At 41.4% G+C, this 22,905-nt stretch overlaps 1 protein-coding gene across 1 annotated transcript in view; it reads right to left on the bottom strand.

Moving 5' to 3' along the window:
• TBXAS1 (thromboxane A synthase 1) overlaps positions 1–17,843 on the bottom strand; it is a 237,160-nt gene extending 219,317 nt beyond the window's left edge. Inside the window, exons 1-2 of the mRNA XM_086884738.1 lie at positions 17,676–17,843; positions 7,017–7,207 (exon numbers count right to left, since the gene is read on the bottom strand). Coding sequence (XP_086740864.1) covers positions 7,017–7,114 — 98 coding nt within the window. The 5' untranslated portion in view covers positions 7,115–7,207; positions 17,676–17,843. The remainder of the gene's footprint in view (positions 1–7,016; positions 7,208–17,675) is intronic.
• Positions 17,844–22,905: the final 5,062 nt, after the last annotated feature.

The following is a 22,905-nucleotide window of genomic DNA, read 5'->3' on the forward strand; positions in this document are numbered from 1 at the left end:
TGTTTTAACTTTTCATTTAAGAGGGAGCACAGGCAGGCTGGCAGGACACTTCGTGTGCTATTTGAAAGTGGAGTGACAAAAATCCACACACCTTGGAGCACAGGAGGACCAACAAGTCAACCCCAGGGCAGGGCAGTCATAGGAACTGCAGAATGCACCCCTGGGGTTCAGGGAAGAGCAGAGCTCATGGCAGTGTTTGCAGCAGACCTGAGAGGCCCCTCTGAGCCTGGCAATTAAATGCACAGCCACGGCAAGAGACAGCCCCAGTGCAATGGATGGAGCGCTGCACTGCTTGCAGGGCCTCGTCTCTGAGGAAGCTGTGTACATTGCTTTCTCCCACCATCAAATTTCAATTCCATTTGAAGCACCACCAGCTGGGTATTAAGTTCCTCATGTTCCTAATACTGTCAGTAGATGGAGGCAGGAGTTCCTAGAAGATAACCTGGAGTACCCAAACTCACTTTGGGAGGGGCCCAACTATCCCCAACTTAAACAAAGTAAACTGACCAAATGCAAAGACCAGGTCAAAAGTTAAAACCAAACTTCTGGTCCAGAAGAGCTCAGTGAAGCTCCAGAGCAGGCTCCCAGGCAGAAGTTGCAGAGTACTTCCCTCCCTTGCTGGTCTCTCCTGCCTATGCAACCCAGTTGAGACCAGACCCAGGCCATTCCAAGCCCTGCAGGAGGTGGAAGCAGAAATGGGATGGCTCAGGGGCTGAGTCCAGCTCCTGTTTACTCTTGAGCTATTTGTGTGCAATATCCAGCTTTGCAGCTCACTCCACTGGATATGGATCTGGAGACCATAGTAGAACACAGGTAAATATACTTGTTTTGTGAAAGGAAGCTATCCCTGTAGGTCTGCCTTTACATACTATTAAGGCTCCAATCTCCACTCATTAAAATCAAACTATGCTTTAATTTGGGATTTAATGGGGAAAGGCATGAAAAAGTTTAGAGAAAAACAAAAAACACAAGGTTAGGCTGGAGATTGATTTTTTTTTACACAGAGTTTTTTAGGGTGAAGTGCACCTTCACAAAAGCAAAAAACTCAGCAACCACTTGAGTGCCTTAAAATAAAGACTACTGGACATGTAATCTCTAAATTGAAAACAAAATGAAACTTGAGCAGAGGTGGTTTCTGAGTTTTGCAGCACAGTGCAAGAAAGCAAAACCAAAACTGCACTGCACGAAAAGCTCAACACTTGTCTGGATAACAAAGGTGTTACAACAGCCTCTGAGGATATCCCAGAGAATCCAAGGATCTGAAGCCGCAATAGCAACAGGAGAAAACTGTTCTGCCTCCTCCCCCAAAAGTAAGATAACTTTGTTTACCTAAAAGCAGCATAATCAGGGCACTGATTAAACTTCATTCTGGATGATCAAATCTACACAAATCTACTTTGTTTTCTGAGAAATAAAGTATTTAGTCATATGCAGTATGGCACTTTTCCAAATTATAATTCAGTCATTTATTCTGCTCCTTCTTGAGCTCACCTAGAGATGCTTGATTTAGCTCAAAGACAAGGCCATACATTGCACAGCTGTGGAACCAAACTATGCTTGACACATTAGTGGGAATTCCAGAACTGCCTGATGTGAAACTGCATGACAAAGACAATTCAGAATCTTTTAGGTTTTCTTTTGTCATCAACAGCAGTTTGCTGATGTTTCCTGTTGAGTCAGATCCTTCTAGCTTTTCTAATGGGACATTCAAATGAAGAGGAGAGAAGAAGAATGATTTCCACTGATAATGATCATTTTAGGGAAAAAAAAAAATTAAAAAAACAACCACCAGCTGGGGTTAACAGAATATTAAAAACCCCAAAACTTCCTAGTCTTCTGACCCTGTAAACCTGATGCTGGGTTCACTGCAAACTGAGAAGCTACAAGGTTGTAATAGGGGAAGCCTCATTAGGGACCATAACCTGAGATCCCAGCTCAGAGGTCAGACTTTGCTGGTCAGAAGGACGTGGGAGACAGACAAGTCCAGCAGCCAGAGTCCAGCAGCAGTACAGGAGCACCAGCCCCTGAGCACTCTCTGTCTACAGAGCTGTGCCTTCTGCCAGAAAGGGAAATGAGCAGGCTTTGACACCTGAGCATTAGGATGCCTCTTTGAACCTCTCACCTTGAAGAGCCTGGTATAAGAGCAGATCTGTAAGTCCTTCTGAGTGTTTGTTGATGCTCCACACCAAGGCCTGGTGCTCCCTGTACTCTTGATGGCAGTAGTGGCAGGTGGAAAATTAGGGCCTACATATTCAGAAAGGATGTAAGTTTTGTACTGCCTGTCCCTGAATCTGTCCAGAAGTATTATCTGGATGTGTTAGGGAAAATCTACTTCCCTTATGCCTGCACTCAGACCGCAAAGCTAGAGCTGTAGATGCCAAATATCTTTTGTAAATAGTGATCTTTTGAGGGGCAAAAATTGGTCCAAGATCTAGTATTAAGTGGCATTCACTTCAGAAAAAAGGAAGTTTTAACTAACTCTACCCCAAACAGCAAGGTTCTGAAAAACCAGAAGTTTTTGCTGGAGAAAGATTACCTCTAAACTTTCCCTTCAGAGCCCTTTCCAAAACCACAGATGCAAAGTAATGCCAAACAAGCAATGATACTGAAGTCACCTGTATGAAAATACCACCTTGCCCTGAGATCAACTTCTGATCTGGTTTAGTACAGGTATGGGACCAAATGATGAATTCTAACACATGTGCCCCATTGTCTAAGTATGTCCCCCATCCAACTGTATGCAAGCGACTTAAGGTCAGAGGAGAAAAAATATTAAGTTTAGTTTTCATTCTTTTTTGTCAGAGACTGCAAATTCTTTGGGTCAGGAATGACTTGTTCTGCACTGCGTGGGTAGTACCTTGCTGTAGGAAGGTAGATCAATCTCAATCTCTTAGTCTCTCTATACTTGTCTCTAGCACGAGTAATCATTAATATTACTTCAATATAAAAATGACATCTTTTTGAATTACTTAGCTTTTCAGAAACAGGCAGGAACACCACTAGTTTATGTTTTGCTATGTTTGAAAGCATGCAATTAGACACGGATCTTACAAACATAAACAAACACTCCCATCCAACCTCCATGTTTCTAAAAATCCCCAGGTTTGTTTAGACAAGGGGTTGATAATCCAGTTTGAACACAGGTATCTGAATGCTGTGACAGCTTCTTCATAATGCTCAGCTTATGGTACATTAAACTTTAAAGCAAGATAAACTCCTGCTTTCATTTTATCAAACATCTACCCAGACAGCAAAAAGAAAGACACAAAGCAATGTTTGCAGCTACAGCCAAGCATGGGATATCCAACTCAGCATATGTTTGAAATGAAAATGAACAATATGTTGCATAGATAAACTACTGTATTTTTCAATAGAGAATATCACTGGGATTTGTAGAAGTTAACCTCATTCTTCCCTTAAGAGTTTGGTTTTATGTCATGCCTAAAAAAACCCCCTGAGATTCACAGAGATTAGGCAAATAGAGACAGCAGTCATTGCAACTGAGAAAGAAAGAGCTCTTAAAAGAAACTCTGATAATCAGTTTGGGTGGAAGAAATCACAGGGGAGGACACAGACAAGACATTTTTTAAGACTACTAAGTGTTGTGTCACTGGTATTACTGAACTTTGGTAGTCAGCCATATTATGCCTTTTTGTGGTCAATAAAGCAGTAACCTGTCCATCACAGTAATAATGACATAACAACAGACATCCAAGAATACATTATAAGAAGTCTGCAAGAAGAGATTTTTACCTTTAGAGAACAAGTAGCAAGAATGGGGAGAGTAGCAGATGACTAAATCCTTCAGGAATGGGGGATAGCAAAGAGGCTTCAGCAGCCTCCCAGTTTAACAGATTACCAAAAAAACAACTTCCCATTCAAATCCAAATAGACTATGTACCTGAAAAGCTTCATAGCTTTCTACTCCCAGCATTAAATCAACCACCTTACAAAGCCTCTCCGTAGAGCTGACTTAAGGTCACGTAGAACACAAGCACTGAGAGGTTATAGTTGCTTCCACTGATTTAAAATTGACACATTACACTACAAGTACCACCTTTATATTACACTGATGAAAGCGCATGAGAAACCAAAGATGTGCTATTACATGATTTGTTATAAAAAGTTATTGATGATCTTCATAATACTATAAATAACAGACAAAAAATTATCCAGTTATCCAAGTTTCTTCCTAAGACTTGCTTCTTCCCTATACGTTTATTTTATGCAGCTACAGCCTCTCCTCCCTTTCCCCATCAACCCTTTCTGTCTTTCTCTTTCATATGACCTCACCATACCCAAAATTGTGAAGAGATTGGTCTTATCGCAGTTTAGCAAGATACCACCTGCCAGCTGAACTGTGATAAATCCCAGCTGGCCTTACAACACACAGACTAACAGGGACTGGGGCTGAAACGATGGACAGCAGCTCAAGGCCATCATTTAAACCACTGAGTACCCCCATCCACAAAAATCGTGCTAAGGAAAGAGCTCAATAACACGAATGCTGCCATCACCACCTTCCTATTCTAGTGTGCACTAGATCTTTTGACTCCCTCCTCTACCTCCAACTGCCTTCTTCTGAGCCTTACTAAGCCTTTTACAGCCAACAAGGTGGACAAAATGCCTGTTCTTTGTACTCACACTACAGTTGACACAGCGTGACCCCAATCAATCATACGCTACTACCATAACAAAATTTACAACAGCAAATATTCATTCCTCCCTTTCCCCAGGACTGCCCTTCTGAAAAGACAATCCTGGCAGAAAAAGCTAAGAAAATAATAATTCAGTAGTTATTAAAAAAATAGGATGAAGCTTATAAAGAAAACCTCAAAGGAACCTTAAGAGATATTACTTTATTATTACTCCTGCCATACACAACACTCATGTTTTCTAACTCCTAGAAGAGCCAGATAATCAGGTATGCAACATGATTGTAATAAAAACATTCTCTAGAATTAGAGACCTGTATTTCTATTAGCAACCATTTTACTCACTGTTTAAATAATTCCTTGAACTCAAGGTTTCAGGCATGAATAAAGGAAGATGTGAACACGCATTGAGTTTTACTGATTTGTTTAAACACACAGGCAATATAAAAAACTTTAACAAAATAGACTCAAATTATAAAGTTGACAAGTCTGAGCAACTACCACACTTCCAGTTGTGCTTCAAGACTTTAACCTTACAGGCTCAGGCACTGCACTTTACTGAGATAAATAGATGTGAACAGCTCAGCCACCAGGCAAACCTACCAACAGCACATAGCTTATTTCATTGCAAATTTAAAAATCACCAGCTTCCCATTGGAAGAGTGATCTATAAGCACCTGTACTTAATAAGCTACTTAAAAATAATCTTGAATCTGTAGATCAAAAAGATTGGTTAGTAGTAATCATTGGCAATTACAAGTATAAAACACTTGTTTCATATAAAACTTCTGCTTCCTTTTCTTGAAGGTTTCACAGATCTCATCTTCAGGAAAGCACACACTAAATGGGGTGTCTCAGTGTTAGACAATTTCCCACCTCACTGCTAAGTTGAACTTCTTGAAATGTTTATGGTAGGCACTCAATTCAGCAGTAACTGACCATAACCACAAGTCTGGTTTAACTCTGCAATTAGAGTTAGGTTTGTTAATGGCAAGACCAAATGTGCACTAAACCACCATGTCTTAACTTCAAGGGGAGGAACAGCCTTTCCCAGACTGAACCAGAAAATGAGGTCCTGGGCAAGCACACACCAGACAGTACCTAACATTTACAAGGAGCAGTTCCAGGTCATTGGAGATCTCGGCACATCTGAACACGTGTTATGTGGAAGCATCAGACTATTCGAAATGAACCACAGGTGGCCAGATCTCACCAGCTGATCTGCTGCTTTTTTGAATGGTGGATGTGCCTCTGTCCTCCCTCTCTCCCCCTAAAGCTCCCAGAGATGCACAGGTCTACATCAAACAGCACGGTCTTACTTAATGATCTAGAGTTACTGGTCTTTTTCCCCAATAAAATTCAGAGGAAGTAGGACTTGGATTTTTGTGATGATTTGGGCAGATCTTGTTAAGAAAGCAGACTCAGCCACCTATTTTATACAGCAACACACATCAAATATAGGTTTGACTCTTTGGTTTCTCTAGATCCTTCCTGGACACAGAAGGAAGTTGAACAAAGATCAACAGGGTGAAAGAATGACAATATATATGCAAAGCAATCTGTCATTTACATTGCTACAACAATTGTGCTAAACTCATGGTGCCATCCCTATTCTCTTCTAGATTAGTTTTGGATTTTTGCTGGATGTTTTTTTCTGCAACAGCCCCTTAAACCTTTTCTTGTACACTCATGTAATTCAGAAAAAAACATTCTTTTACTGGAAGGCAGGATTTTAAGAGATATGCAAGAAAAAAGTAAGAAAAAACACTCCCAGTTCCGCTAATTTAATTTCTGAAATAAATTGTCAGGACAGGGGGGAGGGTTTTCTTTTATTTCAGCACAGCTCACTGCAGTGCCTACTGTGCTAACCATTAGGGCTGCTGTTATTCTGATTTGTGTCCACTAGTCAGTGTGGAAAGAACAAGAGAGGAAATTCAAGCAGCAGTTAAAATGTCTGTACACTTAAGCCAAAGAATAAGTGTGCAGCACAATAGAGAGAAGAGGTCCAGCAAGTACTTGGTTTCTTTCTGACCAGGACCAATGTTCCTGCTGCCCAAAGAAATTAATAAGAAACCAACAAATCAGTTCTTAACTTAGAAAACAACTTTTGTTAGCAGTTGGTAAAGCACTTACAAGACAATATTGCAAGGAAAGAATTCTCTAAAAGCATCATGAGTTCTGTGAGTATTTATTGTGCTCTCTTCATCCAAACCAACTCCCCCTCCATTTCCCTCCTAAGAAATTACCTTCCAGTTTCCCCTCATGGATAAAAGACTCTACAGATGCGGGCAGTGCTTCAGCATCTGTAGTTGCATCAGGGTTTGTGTCTGATGTGCAACCCATCTCACTGCTATCACTTACCAATACAGCAGGACCAGGAAGACTGCCAGCAAAGCCAGGGTGACTGTGGTACTGCTCATTTCTAGGGAGGCAAGTGCCAGAAGATCTACAGGCTCCATTTTCCTCCTCTGCAGCTCCAGCCTTGAGTGCTGTGAGCAGGGGAAAGCCTCCGCAAGGGCTGATAAAGCCTTCCACAGCTAAATGAATGACATCTGCAACAAAACAGGAACCGAGAGAGTAAAAACATGTCAGGCACAAACTGCAAACCTTTCCTCTTCTCATCAGCTGCACACTCTGAGACAGAACTCGAAGGTTCCCTGAATGGTAGAATGTAGCAATTTCCCCCCTCCCACTGTTGTTGACTGTCATGCCAGTAAATATTTACATACCCACCGCTTGAGACATCAGTGTTGCTGAATAGGTTTTTAGACCTCAAGTATGGGAAGCTGGGGAATGTGTGGGGAAAAGAAATGGTGCAGACAGCCTGACCACGTTATAGATCACAGGAGAAAAATATAAAGGCACTTCAGGGGTGCCCTGACATACAAACAGTGGTGTTCTCTAAAGTAACTAAAATAGAGCATTTTTGCAATATAAAACTTCATTAGCACTTAATTTCCAAGCTGCTCATGCCTTGTAAAGATTGAACAAAGTAAAGTTTAAATTGCCACAACTAAAAGGAGGAATTAGAGGAAAGCTGGTCTAATGTGAGTTCTAGAATGCATATAAAGAAGGAACTAATGAGCAGAAAACCCCAATTTTTTTGAGTAGTACCAGATCCATAAATCAGCATCTGCCACACTGGTGAGTCCACACAGACAGCACTGTTTGGCTGTATCATCTCAAGTTCATGAGGGTACAGCAAATTTTCCTGGCTCAGTGCACTATCCCCCTTGGAGGTATCACTAACCACTCTCTCCAGAGATACTTTGGCTACCCCTACTTTGTATTTCTAGTATCAGATTTACACCAATATGGTCAAATTTACTCTATTGTGGTACAGTCAGGCTGCCACAGCCCCTTGAACAAGCTGCACACAATAATCAAGTTCTGACCGTAGTTCTGGAAATGGTTTGTTCACTGTATATGAACTCTTCAGCTTTATTCCATATTTTCCTACCTTCAAGGAGGCAAAACCTCAAGCCTGTTTTGAGCATCTCATCCAGTCCAATTAGAAAGGTAAAGAACACACCTTGAAGCACTTCTACGAGAAAAGTCCACCAACCTGTTGTACACTAAAGTGACCAAATTCCATAATCAAAAAAATCTTCAGGACAACAACATCAGAAGCAGCAGCTTGCAAGTAAACACCTCTGCCCATGAAAAATATTGAACTGAACTGCCCAGTATTGCTTGTTACTTATGAAATCATAAATTCTCATATATGTGCTTCAGAGTTTCCACCCATCCTAAACAACCTACTTGAAAGATAAGGAAATCAATGCTATGCAAAAACTTGGTTTGTGAATTATATGGTAACCTTGAGAACCAGAAATTCTGTAAAATCTGATTCTCATAACACACCTGATGAAGAGTGGTTTCTTTTCTTACTACCCCAAGACAATAGCTCAGATTTAATGCGCAAGGTTTCTCCAATATCACTGTATTACATTTCCTGCTTTCATCAGAGAAGTTAATAATATAGGTATCAAAAAAGTAAAGTCTCTAACACAATGGAGTTTAATTTTAAGAAGATTTGGCTCTGCTCTAAGTGAATCACTGCTATTTTGGTTCTCTGTGCTTCACAACTGCATTAATTCCTTTCCAGCCTCAGATCCTTACAGAATAAGTAAAAGGTGTTAACCAGCTCATCAGCTCCACAGAATAGCAACGTGGTTCACAGAAAACCTTTCTTCATGTAATAACAACTCCACTGCTATTCTAGGTCAGTAACAGCTCTGCTGGACTGCTGCTGCTGGCAAGTTCTCCAAGAACAGCTGCAACAAGATTCAAGACCAGTGACACAAGGAATTAATCAGTGGGCACATGCTAATCCCAACTAGCAACCAATCCTGTGGGAACTTTCAAAAAGAGAAAAAAAATTCAAACATTGATATGAATCAGTCTTTTCTAAAAACTAAAGCAGCCACCACAAAGGTAGAAGACAAAAAAATATTCCAATTCCACTTTTATTTATTTGTCTTTTTAATAAAAGACATTTTTCTGCACATAGAGGACAAATGTTCTCCTATTAAATTCTACTGCACAACTCCTATCAGCACACACAGATCAAGTAGAGACCTCACTTGTTTTTAAAGAAGCACTGGAGTCTTTTCCCAGTCACACAGAGAGACAGGAGATATGAATAGTTCATAAACAAATACTTAAGAAAGAAAATAGGGTCTCACATCAGAATCCAGTTTGGAAGAGAACACACAATTAAGTTTTTTTTTTCCTTTTAATCCTTTTTTGCTGTTGATAGTGGGGTTTTTTTGTTTTACTTTTTACACTTCATCACCTGTTTCTTGCTGAAGGATTTTAACTTGGCACCTCCAACCATTAGGAAGGGTGGCAAGCATTGATTCTAAAACCTACCTGGAGCACTTCTCATCACAGACAGAGGCACTTACAGTTATCATCCTGGAGTTAGGGACCTCAGCTCTGTGAAGAGTCACATAAATCCACATGATACTTGTGGGGGGAGAAGGAGTCAGGGATGCAGAGATCCATGAAAACAAGCTATTTATCAATCCTGAGAACTCTCTTTACAAGTTTTTTACGTGAGAAATATCATCCTAATTAACACTTAATAACACAGATATTTTTCACCAACCTCCAAGTTCCTTTTGTGGAGTCACGCTGGCCAGCATGGTAACAGTAAGAACTAGGGAGACAGATAAAAAAGTCCTCCCTAACCACACGCTGGAGGAAGCCAGAGGCAAGCAGAAGAGAGCCTTTTCCTGTCAGACTGCTGTGAGTCAGCAGCAGCGCCTGCATTTGCATCCACAAGGCTTCCCTCAAGATTGCATCTACCAAGGTTTGCAGCTCCTTGACACGGTGCCATCCACGGTCCTCTCTTCCGTAGCAATTAAAATCCACAGATCACCACCTTGTTGATCACAAGCAGATGTTGACTAAAACCTACACTGAAGAGACCCATCTCATCCTTCATTCCCCACCACAGCCTGGGAGCTCCCCGGGAAATGGCAGAAGGAGTTCAGTGCTGAGCAGCCAGAGCTGCAGCCCGCACACACACACTCACAGCAGTAGCTATTAAACAGGGAAATACACAACAGCATCCAGTCTGAGAGGCTGAATTGTTCCTCAACTGAAAAAGGACAAAAAGCTGGCACCCAGACAATCCAGGTTTTACAGGAAGCCTTTGTGCCTTAGAGCCCTGTCTGAGTCCAGTAATATTTTCTGTAAATGCTCTTCCAAAACAATGCATTTCAACTTCCAAAGGAATACAACCATGGCTGTGAGCCTCAGCAATGCTTGACATAAACAAGTATTGTTCCAACATGGAATACAGAGTTTATTAAAAAGCAGGATTATAGACCTTCCCAGTAAACCTAAATCACGTTAAGGATTTTGACTGTCTTCAAAGCATATCAAATGGAAAGAGTAGTCTCGTATTTCAGAAGCAACTGACTACACCAGCTACACCAACCACACACTCCTGCTAATGACCAAATTCAATTCCTCCTGTGCTATTCTACCTCATATATTTTAGGTCTATAATAATCTAATTAAGGCTAAGCCACACCAACTTTATGATAGATGAAGGAAGTCCAGGAAGATGTTACATTTTCATTTTATAGCAGTTTGTGTCTATAGAAATTTATAGCACAGTCTTTAGATCAACAAAATTCTGCTACAGACAGCTTAGCCACAAAATACCGCAGACAAAATACCACAGAACAGCTTAAAAAAGAGATTAATCAGGCACTAGTTTATGTACAAGCTTTAACAAAGCCCATGTAACAAAATGCAGAAGTATATATGATGACAATTTATTTTGAAGAAAAAACCTTTCCAGAGCCAAAATGAATTTTCAATTCTCTTGAAGGTAGACCAATGGAAAAAAACCCAACAAATTCCAGAGGCACATTTCACAGAGATTTTCTTTTTTTTATTTTTATTTTTTATTTTATTGTAAACAACCTTAATATTCAAGGTACTGGGAATAATAATATATTGAAATAGAGGGATTTACAGTGGCCATCTGTGACTTAATTATTGCTATCCCTGTTCAAGGATTGATTAAGCAGTTTAATCAGATGATTCTGTACTCCTGCATGATAAACTATGATAAACTACCCAACAGACAGACCACCAAGGCATCAGAGCCTACTAATAAAGATCCTGCTCTACATTTAAAACAGACAAGAGCACCAAAAGGACACCATGAGCTCATGGGAGATTCTTGAGTCACCTTGAATAAAATCACTCCATTAAAGTGGATCTCAAAAGGCAAACACAGTAACTGTAAAACCACACTGAGGAGGACACCTTCATGGCACTTCCAGCTGAGAAGCAGAAAGACACACACTTAAATTGTTTTGCCAAGTCAGAACCTGGTTACATTAACCTAAATGCTTCTCAGGAAACAGGCATACAGTTTAAAATTCTAGGAAAGCTAAAATACTATGCAAGCTTGTGCTTCACTAACAAATTTAATCTTAGCTGCCTAAAAGTTATGGTACTTCAAACACAGTGAGTATCTTAGAGTCTAAAAAACTCATTATGCTAACTATATGTAGTGCCACTGTACTAAGTCCCCTCTGAAGCAACAAGCTGTGAGATATCCTAGTTATTTCAAAGAACTCCTCTTAGAAATAGCACAGATTTTGTGGTCAAAAGGAATGACAGTTTCTTCCTCTTGCTGTGAGAGTTCAGAATGAGTTTCTAAAATAAAGTTACCTTTGCTAATAGTGACATTAAGATCTTGCAGCCCTTGTGAAATTTCAGAGAAAGCAGAAATTAGTATAACATCTGCTGCCCGTCGCCAGGCATTTCTAAGCAAATTGACTTTATTAAATAATTGGTAACTTGTTTATATTTCTATAGCTTGCTTTAGAAACATTGATTGATTCAAGCAATCCTATAATTTCATTGTACTATAAACTTGACTGGAGATAAATAAGGATTTATGTTCACAGATCAACAGCTCCACATTCACAGCAAAAGCCAAAAAACCCCTGCCTAAACTAGTCTTGTAGTTGCAGAGAGACATACAAATGTTTGCAAAAATATTATGGCAAGAGCTGTTGTTATTTTTTTTTTCTGAAGCTCAGTTTCTAAGTACCTGAAAAATACCTAACCTTCTTTGTCTGATTGAAAAGCTACTCTAGATAACAAATTCCAGGCTTCAATTCTCCAAACTATGTTGATAGAGGATCAAAGGTCAAAAGAACTGTGAAAAACTCAACAGAAGTACCTTGTTCTATAACTTAATTAAACAAACTTACAGACTAATACAATGCATTTATCAGTACCTTGTCAAAATTCAAAATGACAAATAGGAAATGCACCAAATGTCTCAAAAACCTTGAACTTCAGACAAGGCAAAGAACTATTTTTCACCTGAGGTCCAACAGAGTTTTTTTCAAAACTCATGCACCCAGAAGAAACTCCACAGATGTGAATGGATAATGTGCCCATGGGTTATGGCCTGCAGCCAGACAAGAATGGTAGAATTCTTTAGAATTCTTTCCATCTGGAAACCACGGGCACTATCAGCTGTCCCTTTATGCCTTATCTCTGTCTAAAACCAGAGGGTTTAGATGCAGTTCTCCCTCTGAGATGGATAAGACAGAAAGAGAGCAAATGAATGTGCAATGTATTAGATGACACAAACATGCCAAAACCAGAACAGGTACTGCATCTCAGGCACTACCACCACAAGTCTCTGCACAGAAAAAGCAGTAAACAGGCAAAAAGGAAAAATAAACGTGGCAATGAAGCAAGTCAGACTAATACTATTGCCACTGCAATGGTTCTCATACCTCAAGAAGCCCAGAAGCTCTTAGCTTACATCCACATGTAGAAATGCAACACAACTGCAAAGAAACTCAAACTGACAGCAAAAGAAATCACTAAGGACCAGTTCTTCAGCAATTCTTTAGTGGCATCTATAGAACCACTTCTTAAGATGCAGAAACATCCCTTCACAGGACACTGTCCTGGAGATCAGCATGTGCAGGGTTTGGTAATGCTGCTCTGACTCCTGCAGATGTGGCAGGTGAAGCTGTTGCCCTGTTGCCTCTCGTGCCTTTGAAAATGTTCTCCATGACAAGCATTTCCAAATGACAATAACTGCACTGTGAACAACCATGATGAATATTCTCAGATGACAGTAAGAACACAAAATGTGTGGGGTGCTGGAACACACAAAGCTGGGGGAGGAAGACACATCAAACCTTCACACTACAGGGCAAAAGCAGGGACAATATAAAGTACCTTGAAATGCCCTATTTTCACTCATGCCCCTATACAGAGTGTATTTGTTTCCTAAATGTACGCATAACATGATGAATAATTCTTGGTAGATCATGCCAAATATTCCCAAAGGGCTTCTTACCATATGAAAGATAACTAACATGCAAGCTGTAGCCCCCTTACATGTGGCAGAGAAGCACATGCAACATAGGAGCAGATTTACTCTGGTTCAGCCTTTTGTGCTTTCCCATTCATTGGGCTTTTTTGCTGCAGACCTTTCTGCTGACCACTTGTACACTAATTCAGCAAATCAGGAATCCCTTCAGCTATCTCATTCTCAGCAGGTAAGTTGCAACAGTGGCATTCATAACCGGTGAGGAGGGTGAAAAAAAGTGGGGGAAAAAAATTACGCAATTGCAAAACCAACACTTCCAAATCTCAAGCTCTTTCTGAATTCTTGGTTTAGTTGAGTATTTTGCTACAGCACTGATTGTTCATTTGTGCAATTGTGATAAATACCAGTTTTACTGGGGGCAAGGATTGTCAAGCTCAAAGAGAGGAAAAAAGTGCTCAGAAGCTGTGAAACTCAAAGGATCAGGGCTAAAATACTAATTAAACTATTTTAATTTCTCAATTAAAAAAATACATGTTTTTCCTGAAGTCTCATGGATCTGAGAGTAAATCTGTGATTTCTGAATGCTTGAGGTTAGCAACACTTGTAAAAGGGCAAGAGCCCAAGAAGATGACCTATTAGCTGAGGGAAGAGAGGTTAAGTGGAAGACTAAATAACCTGATGTTTTGAGTTGAAACAGCAAGAAAAACTTAGCCTCAAACAAGATTTCAACCCCGCTGACACTCCTTTTAACTTCATCTCTCAAAGTGTACTGTAGTTGGGATCTGAGCCTAAAGTTTACAGTGTCCAGCTTCTTTCCTACCTTCTGATGCCTTCCACCAAGTGGCAGGTAAGTCCAGCCTCATATGGTAGCTGGGCTAGTACAAAAAGGGAATATGTATCCTTTTCAGGGTATGGGGAACTTTCTCCTCAGGAGCCCCAGCTCTGTCTGTGGCAGCTCAGGAATTCCCAGGGACAACGGGAGGGTATGATGAGCTGTAATTCAGAGGGGCCCCCACAGATGCATGTGAGTATTTTAAGGGTGTAGCAAAGAATTTCTGAAAGTCTGGTGCAGGTAGATGCTCTCTGTCCTCGTGTGATGCACTCAGCTCTGTGGATGGAGAACACCAACTCCAAACATAAAATATTGTTTTTCACTCAGTATGTGTAACTCCAATGAACCTTATTGAAGCAGTGAGGGTACACAGAGAAGATTACACTCCTTAATGTGCAGTTACAGCTGTACTGTAAATGCAACATTACATGCTTTCTATTATGGTTCAAGACCACTCCACTCTTCAAGACTGTTATAAACCTCAGAAAACAGGGGTTTATAATGGAAATGCTGAAACACACAACTCTAAAAACCCCAGCAGAGAGGAAATACAGCTATAAATTCAGCTTTTCCAGCGTACACTTTGGCAAGTTATGAATAATACGTATTTCTACACTTACAACAGACAGACGCACTCAGGGTAACCTTTGCTGTAAAGGTGGAGGATGGAAAGAGCTCAGAGTGGAAAGAGCAACCTTTCATCTTGTGTTTTACAGAGTTACTGCAACTGCAATGATGACATAAACCCAGCAATTGAAATTTAGTAGCCTGTGCAGCAAGGCTGAATTTTGAATGCAGTTTTTTTAGAAAAGGGTGTGTTATGTTCCTGTGGTCAGCAAGAGAAAGACATGAGCCCCCTCAAACCCCCTCAGCCTTCTTTGTTTTGAAAGAAGACTTGGCTGTTTGGATGCTGTTTAAAGGATATTGTAAATCAGCTTGCTACCCATTCAAAAACAGATATTCTATATATATTCTCTTCTGTATATAATCTGGTCACTATCTTCTTAACAGTACCAAGAAGCAAAATTTGGACTGGTAATTACTGGATCTGCTAATGTAAAAAAACCCTGTTCTGTCTGGCAAGAGAAAGATGCACAGACAACTGTACTACCACTGTTATATTTGGAGGTTTCTTCAGATATTAATAGCAACTGCAGAGGTGGGTCAATATAATCCCATTAGCCATACCACGCTGTGTGATTTCTGGTGTGTATGAGGAAAGGAAAACAAAACCAACACAATTGCCGTTTGGGAGGAGTGCTGATGTTGGGCAAACAGGGAAATCCATGCCTGTGTTAAATATTGCAGCCTGACTGTCAGATGGGGAAAGATAGAGTAGGAAGGTCCATCCCTCCTTCAGTACCAGGAGGGAGGGGGCAGAGGCTCCCACCACTGCTGCTGCCTGCACAGGGCTTCGTGCCTCCATCACCATCTTCCACCTTGGTCACCCGCCCTGCCACAGGGTTTCAGTGGCATCCCCAGCCGTCACACTTCCCCGGAGACATTCTTGCAGGAGTTCTGACACCCTGGCTTAACTTGCCATATGTAGTGTCCATTTACAGACAAGCACTCAAAGCTCAGCAAGGCTGCATGCAGGTATGATCCCTGTTTTTCATATTAGTGCTGTTTAGATTTAATAAAGTTTTTTGAATGTGTAGGGAAGTTTTTTAGATTGAGATGCCCCTACAAATTATTTTTTATTCCAATTCAGATGTGCTCATAAGTTATTTTCTATTACAAATATATCAGCAGTGCAAATAATCGGCCTATGAGATACATGAAAAACTTCACCTGGAAAGCAGCCCATAAGACCTCCCTATTACAGCTACTGGGATTTTTACAAAAATTGATTAATTGGTAGAAGGTTCAGAACTTCTTAACAACACCTCTAACACTAGCTATATCATCCTCATTTCAGATCTGAGGGCACTGTGTTTAACCTTTCTGCATGTTTGATTCATGAAGGGCGCCAGCTTTTCTGTTTTCTGTTTCTGCCCTTCCGTATGACAGCAGTTCTGATGCCATGGTGTGCAAACCCCACACACCCAAAACCGTGCCTCACACTGACCCAGAGCTGCCAAGCCTCTCAACAGGAAGGGAATTGCCTCCTTGTCCAGACCTGTTCAGCTCAGCATTTGGCAGCCTCTGCAGAGACCAGCAGCAAAGGGCAACGAAATTCCCAGCAGAACTGAGAAGTGCCTTTCACATCTTCTCTTGGGTGACACCTTTACTAGGAGGGTCTCCTGTCTTCACTTCCACCTTTTTTTTTTTAATAGATAGGGTCTTGCACCAGTAGCCTTAGCTAAAAACTCCCATTCTACTCCCACAATTTTCAGCCTGCCCATTGCCTGCTTCTTCACCCCAGAAGCAGTACCTGAGAACCAGTGACCCTGACCATAAGTAATGCATACAACAAATCTATGGTCTTCAGAATAATAAGTAAATTATTTGTAGGAAAGGACCACAAGGATATAATTGTGTCATTCAACCAAGTCTCTATGCACAGGGCATTACTATCTCATGTACACTCAGCCCTGGGAGGTCTGCAATCTGTTCTTTTGTAAGGTATTTACCACAGCTATGTGGCAAATTTACACTCGGGTGTAAGGACCCACAGCAAGGCTGGAATAGTTTCCCAGGTGCCTGCTTGCCAGAGGATCACAGCCAAACGGTTTGAAGAGTTTTACCTTACCCAGGAAGCACACAAAACCATTTCTTCTCCCTCTGCTATCTGACCACTGCTCTGTTTTATTAAGCAGCAGGGTAAACCAGAAGCATTCCCAAGGATTTTCACTGTAGTGGTCTGAACAGCCTTAAACTTGGAGTTACCTCCAGTTGAGCAAACAGCAGATACACTGGAAGAAGGAAATGTACACAGGCAGAGTCTATTGCAGCCACATATGCAAAATGTGTATTTGTCAATTTCTCTCTACTAAGACCTAGAAAGTCAACTTAAAAGGAAAAAAAAAATATTTAAAAAGCAAGCTTAAATTCAACAAAAAGCTGGATGCTATAAAGACCATTATTGACTAGAGAAAGATTTACAGGCCCTCTAGGGGAGTGGGATTCCTACCCTCACTTTTTCTAAGACTGACTGATTATCTGTCCCACTAAGCTTTACCTGAAGGAGCCAACACATCTAACCACGGCTGCGGGGGAGAATGGCACCTCTCCCCGACCCCACACGCCGACATTGCAGACAGCGCTGCCAGCCAAGCCAAACTCCGACCACTGTGCCCAAGGATGAGCCACAGGAACGCCATGGCAAAGCTTCCCAGCCACAAGCACGGGGCAAGGAGGACTAGGATGGACCCTATCAGGATTTACACAGAAAACCCCAGGAGATCCTTACCTTCAGAGGTCTCCCAAGCCTCCTGCAGCGGTTCCTGGTTGGGGTGCCAGCCGCAGCTGCCCTGCAGCAGCCTGAGGGCAGCAGTGGGGCGCGGAGCCATCGCCGCCTCCCTCAGAACAGACAGGTGCTGGGACAGCTGCCAGGCAGGGCCGCGGGACTACAACTCCCAGGAGTCCCCGCGCCTCCCTGCCCTGTCCCCCTGGGCTGCCCCCCGCTATGCCCTCTGGGAGTTGTAGTTCCACCATCACCCCCAGCCGCTCCGGCTGACGTGCTCTTGGCTGGGAAAGGAGGCTTTGCATGGCCGCAAACGAAGCTAACACTCTGAGACCTTTAATACGTTTCTTTTATAAAAAGTCTTTGTATGTATGTCTGCATTACAAATAAAAAAGCACAAAACTCAGCAAATATTTTTATCTCCAGCAAGGGGGAAATGGGAAGTTAGCATACTTCCAATTGTCTTTCTGCTTCTGGTGGGGTTTTTTTGGTTTGTAGTGAAGGGGAAAGGGAAAAAGTGAAAAGTGAAAGCTCATAAGCAAGTGTTGCTGAATAGCTTTGCAAAATCAGATGGGAAAAACTTAAATGTTCCCATACACTAATTAGTTAATGACTGGCCTCAAGTCTGCAAACGTGCCGATACTTAACTGTGTCCTCCACTGAAGTGCATGCAATTGAATCTCATACTCCAGTTGTTCCAGAAACTCAAGGCCTCTAGAAATTATAAGCATGGCTTACTAATGATGAGATTTTAAAAGTAATTAAGGGCTTATCCACATTGGGTGTTGCTGCAGAGTAGCTTCTCTTGCATAACTCCCCTTTCGGGTTCTGGACAAGCATTTCACACTAACACTGCTTTATTCTGAATTAGTTTGCCCTATTCAGGCTTTCAGTTCACAAGCTACCTTTGATGGACTGATGCAAGGTGAGCCTAAGTTGCATATTCTGTTTTTACCTTGTGTTGAAGTGTTCATTTAAGCATTTGTTCCCTAAAAGCTAGGCATTTCTTCTGAAAACTGGGGGTGAAGTTTCTCACACAGTCACTGTTGCCCTGAATTTGGGAGATCAATAGGATCACTAAATGCCATGAGACTCACAAAAAAACCCTTTGGGAGCATGGCCCTATTTGCCTAACAGTGAATGTTTGTTTTTCTAACACAAGGCTGTGCAAACAAGAGAAAGTTTTCCTTTCAGAGTAAAATCTGCTCTTAGCAGTTAATCCTCATGGGTAGCAAATTTTAACAATACTTCACAGAGAACAAAAAAATTCATAATCTGTCCAGAATATAGCAAAAGCTTTAATGCTTTGCCCAATTTTTATTAATTGCATATGCATAAAAAAATATCAACAATGTTAATGTACAATGAGCCAGAGAAGTTCTACCAGGACCAGTAGGTATTAGACCCATGAATAAATCAACAGGTCCCCTTTACTTGAGGTGAAGAAGAGGAGAAAGGAAGGTCCTAAGTAACAAGAAATAATAATACATGGGTGATGCTGGAGTTTTTAGTGTCCAGACAGGTGGTATCCATAAAGATTTCTCAGCTTCTAAGCAGGACCACACCACGACCATCTCTGTGCGGTTGCAGGGCAAGGTTTCTGAATGAGGAAGACTTCCCAGATGAGGAGCACATGATGTAGAGGCAGATACTGAGTCCTGCCAGAACTTCAGAAGACCCACATTGCTCTGTGTCTTCCAGCTCTGAGACACAGCCCAGCTCTGCATGGGACTGAAGGGAAGCTGCAGGAGTTCTGTACCCAAATCAATCCACTGAATGGCTCCTGGATTCCGTCTTGCACAGGGAAGGGTTTAGCTGCTTTGCAAGGCACTAGAGCTCATCTTGTACTTTTAGAACAAATTGGCAGCACATGAATAGCACACTTAAGTCATAACCCGGATATGCCTTCCAGGACAATTGAGATTCTACAGTATGTGACTTTTTATAGTAAGTTTTCATAGATTTGCTAGAAAAATGTGAGTTTTGACCTAGCACTTTTCATTCCAAGAGTTCTGAATAATCTATTTTAATACAAGTTTAGAAAAGAAAAAGAAAAAAAGAAAAAATATGTTCTTTTTACTTCAAGTTCAATTAATAGAAGATTTATTGATCACCATCATGCAATTTATATTAAATTCCTGTATTAATGCAGATACATGAAAGAGCTGAAATGGATTGCTTCCCAAAAATCTTATGGCATTAAGAGTGGAGTTATGTTTGCTTTCCCTTTTTGTTTTGAACTCTAGCACTTGTTTGACAGAGGCAGTCTCTTGTTAAAAACGAGATGTAAAAGAACTGCTTCAGTGAATGCACAGGGTTATTACTTATTCCAACAGGTATTTTGCTAGTTTCTGATTTGCATGGCTACAAACACAGTGAATAAGTCTATTGAAAGTGCTAAGGTCCATCTAATGTTTTTATCTTCCTACTTCCCAAAACAATAATGGTCTCTGTCATCTATTATTTGCAAGAATTCACAGATAATATCAGAATAAAGAGGACTCATGGATAATACAGCACAAGACCCTCCTATTGTTTCACTGGAATAGGGAAATCCATTGGAGACTAAACTTTCTGTAAACACTGGTCTGTCGCTGGCTGCCCTTCTTCCCTCCCTGAGGACCTAACTGATGTGGGGAAGCTCAGCCCACCCCATTCACCTGTAACCCAGAGCTGGAAGACTTGCCATATACAAGGACCACAGCAGGATGAACATGCTTCTTTTCCCTTATGGAAGAGAGACACAAATTCCAGGTGCAGATGATTCCCCAAAAGCAGAAGGTAGGACAAGAATAAAAAACATTTAATACCCATGGTGCTAGAGCTGAAAAACCCTTTCATAAGGGAGCTGTGAACACCCTGCATCTCCATGTGGAGAGAAGAGTGAGTCAAATTCACAATGCCATGCAGGCTCATACATGGCAAAAGCTTTGCATGTTGCTTTCACATTTTGAAAATATCAGAGCTTTCCTCAGCCTGTTCTCTTAAACACGTAGTAGCCAAGGGAAAAACGGAGGCAGAGCCAAAACAATACCCTTGCAAAGCGCCGAGCAGCAAAGGAAAGAGGCAAAGGATTCACATTTCCCCTGAACACCTTTCACATCTGCACCCTGGTTTCCTGGGCACTTGGCTGAGGCAGCAGCTGGTACTTCCACCTCTCTCCATTCCCATCAGCATCCCAATGTGCAACCTCAGGGGCCTTGCAGGATATTTCCATTGGGTTTGACTGACCACAGGTGATCAGGGGAATAAACTTCCCAGCCAGCAGATCAGATAGTAAATACACTGCATGCTCAGTACTTAATTTGTAACTTTAATGACATCTTGGAGGCTAAAATAGAGGGGAAGCCTATGGGAAAGCAGGGATCCAAAAATAAGTGTTGTTCTCCCTCCTGTGTGTGGGGGAGGCTCTGCTCTTCTGTCCCTCGGCACTTGTGGCCGATGAAATGGGCTGGGGAGGAGGACAGGAGGGGCTGGATCCCGGCGGGCAGGCGGCAGCGGCTCCGCATTGTTCTTGCCAGCAGATGGAGCAGGGCTGGCACGGGAATGGTGAGCGACAGGAGTGGGAGGCCTTCCTGCCTCTGTCCACGCTTGCCCCTCTCCCAGGAGCTTCTCCTGGACTAGACCGGCTCTCCTTTCCTGCAGGAGGTTTCTCGTTCCCTTCTCCTTGCCAGCGGATCCATCCCAAAGGTCTCTCCCGATGAAGAGTTGAATACAGCAATGAGGGCTGATGAGTATGAAAGCATCTATTTCTATTTCTCCACTGGTGTCTGGATGTCCATGCTCACATGTCCACAAACACCTGCTCTTTTGCTCTTAACCTGTGGATTACTGTGAGTAGACAGAGACCTTCTACATACCTGTGACCACCTTCCATTTCTCCTGAACTGGTTCAGTGTCATTGTCTCTAGCTGACAGAAGGGTTATTTTTCACTCTTGTGTTTCTGCTGAGTTTAAGCCAGGATCAACATGAAAGATGGATATGTTCATGTCAGGTCAGCAAATTAAACCCAGTGAGCTAAGAATAACCAGATTCCAAAGGTGAAAAAATACAGATAGGGTGGAAATGGAGAAGTACTGTCTTCCAGCTTAGCCCTGGACACAGGAATGAATGGATAATACCCCATTGTAACCCTCCACCTCCCCTTAGAGCCCCTCTCCACAACCAATTCCCCTTACCCCCAGCATCCATTTCTTCATTCTTTTAATTTGCTTTTTTGGTCAGATTGTGAGACACAGGTCCTTCTGCAGCTCCCACACATCCTATGTGTTTGAGGCTTTTAAAGCCAGAGATAATCATGGTCTTCCCTTGATAAGCACCCATCAGTGTATTGTCCCCATCCCAAGATCCTTGCAGATGTGGATCACTCAGGTGTGACAACAAAAAGACCACTGGGCACTGCATTTTCATCTGCCAGTTTGAAGAGGACCTGTCAGAGTGCAGCTCAGCGTGCTGTGTCAGAGGGTCAGTTCTGTACAGGTAATTCCTCTGCAGGTAGCAGGCCTCCTCATGGCAAAGCTGCCCTTCTGTGCACTTACACTTAAGACTCAATGCCTGTTTTTTCCACAGATAATGTTATATACATACATACATACATACATACATACATACATACATATATATATAGTAAACACATACAAAGTGTGTGATCCATGTGTCATTTTGCAAATATTGCACGTGCACTGGCTTAAGAAAGGACAAGCAGGCTCTGATGGGTGGGCAGTGTTCAGTGAGAATTTTAATCAGGCAGTTTAATACAGAGGTAGTGCTGCTGGTAGGTCATCATTCAGTGCACTTGAAGAGACAAGGATACAGAAAATAAAATAAAATAAAATAAAATAAAATAAAATAAAATAAAATAAAATAAAATAAAATAAAATAAAATAAAATAAAATAAAATAAAATAAAATAAAATAAAATAAAATAAAATAAAATAAAATAAAATACATACCTTCTGGTTGGTAAAGGGAGACATTTGCAGGTAGCTCCAATATCTACGTCACATTCTCCCTTCTTTTGCCTTTCAGTTTTCATTATTCTACTTTTTGGAATCAGTTCATTCTTTCTCACAAGAGTTGTAATATTTTGTTCTTCTCTTTTTTATTATTGTTAAAATGCAGCTCTTTTGTTTATGTCACATATATGGTCTTCACCATCATTAATTAAGATATCACCTAGTGTTATGCCCATAGGGGAAAATCCAAGCTTTGTAAATGGAAAAGTACATCAGTGTCT

The sequence above is a fragment of the Cyanistes caeruleus genome, chromosome 4 (assembly GCF_971803275.1).
Source record: "Cyanistes caeruleus chromosome 4, bCyaCae1.hap1.1, whole genome shotgun sequence".
In the NCBI taxonomy this organism is placed as follows: domain Eukaryota; kingdom Metazoa; phylum Chordata; class Aves; order Passeriformes; family Paridae; genus Cyanistes; species Cyanistes caeruleus.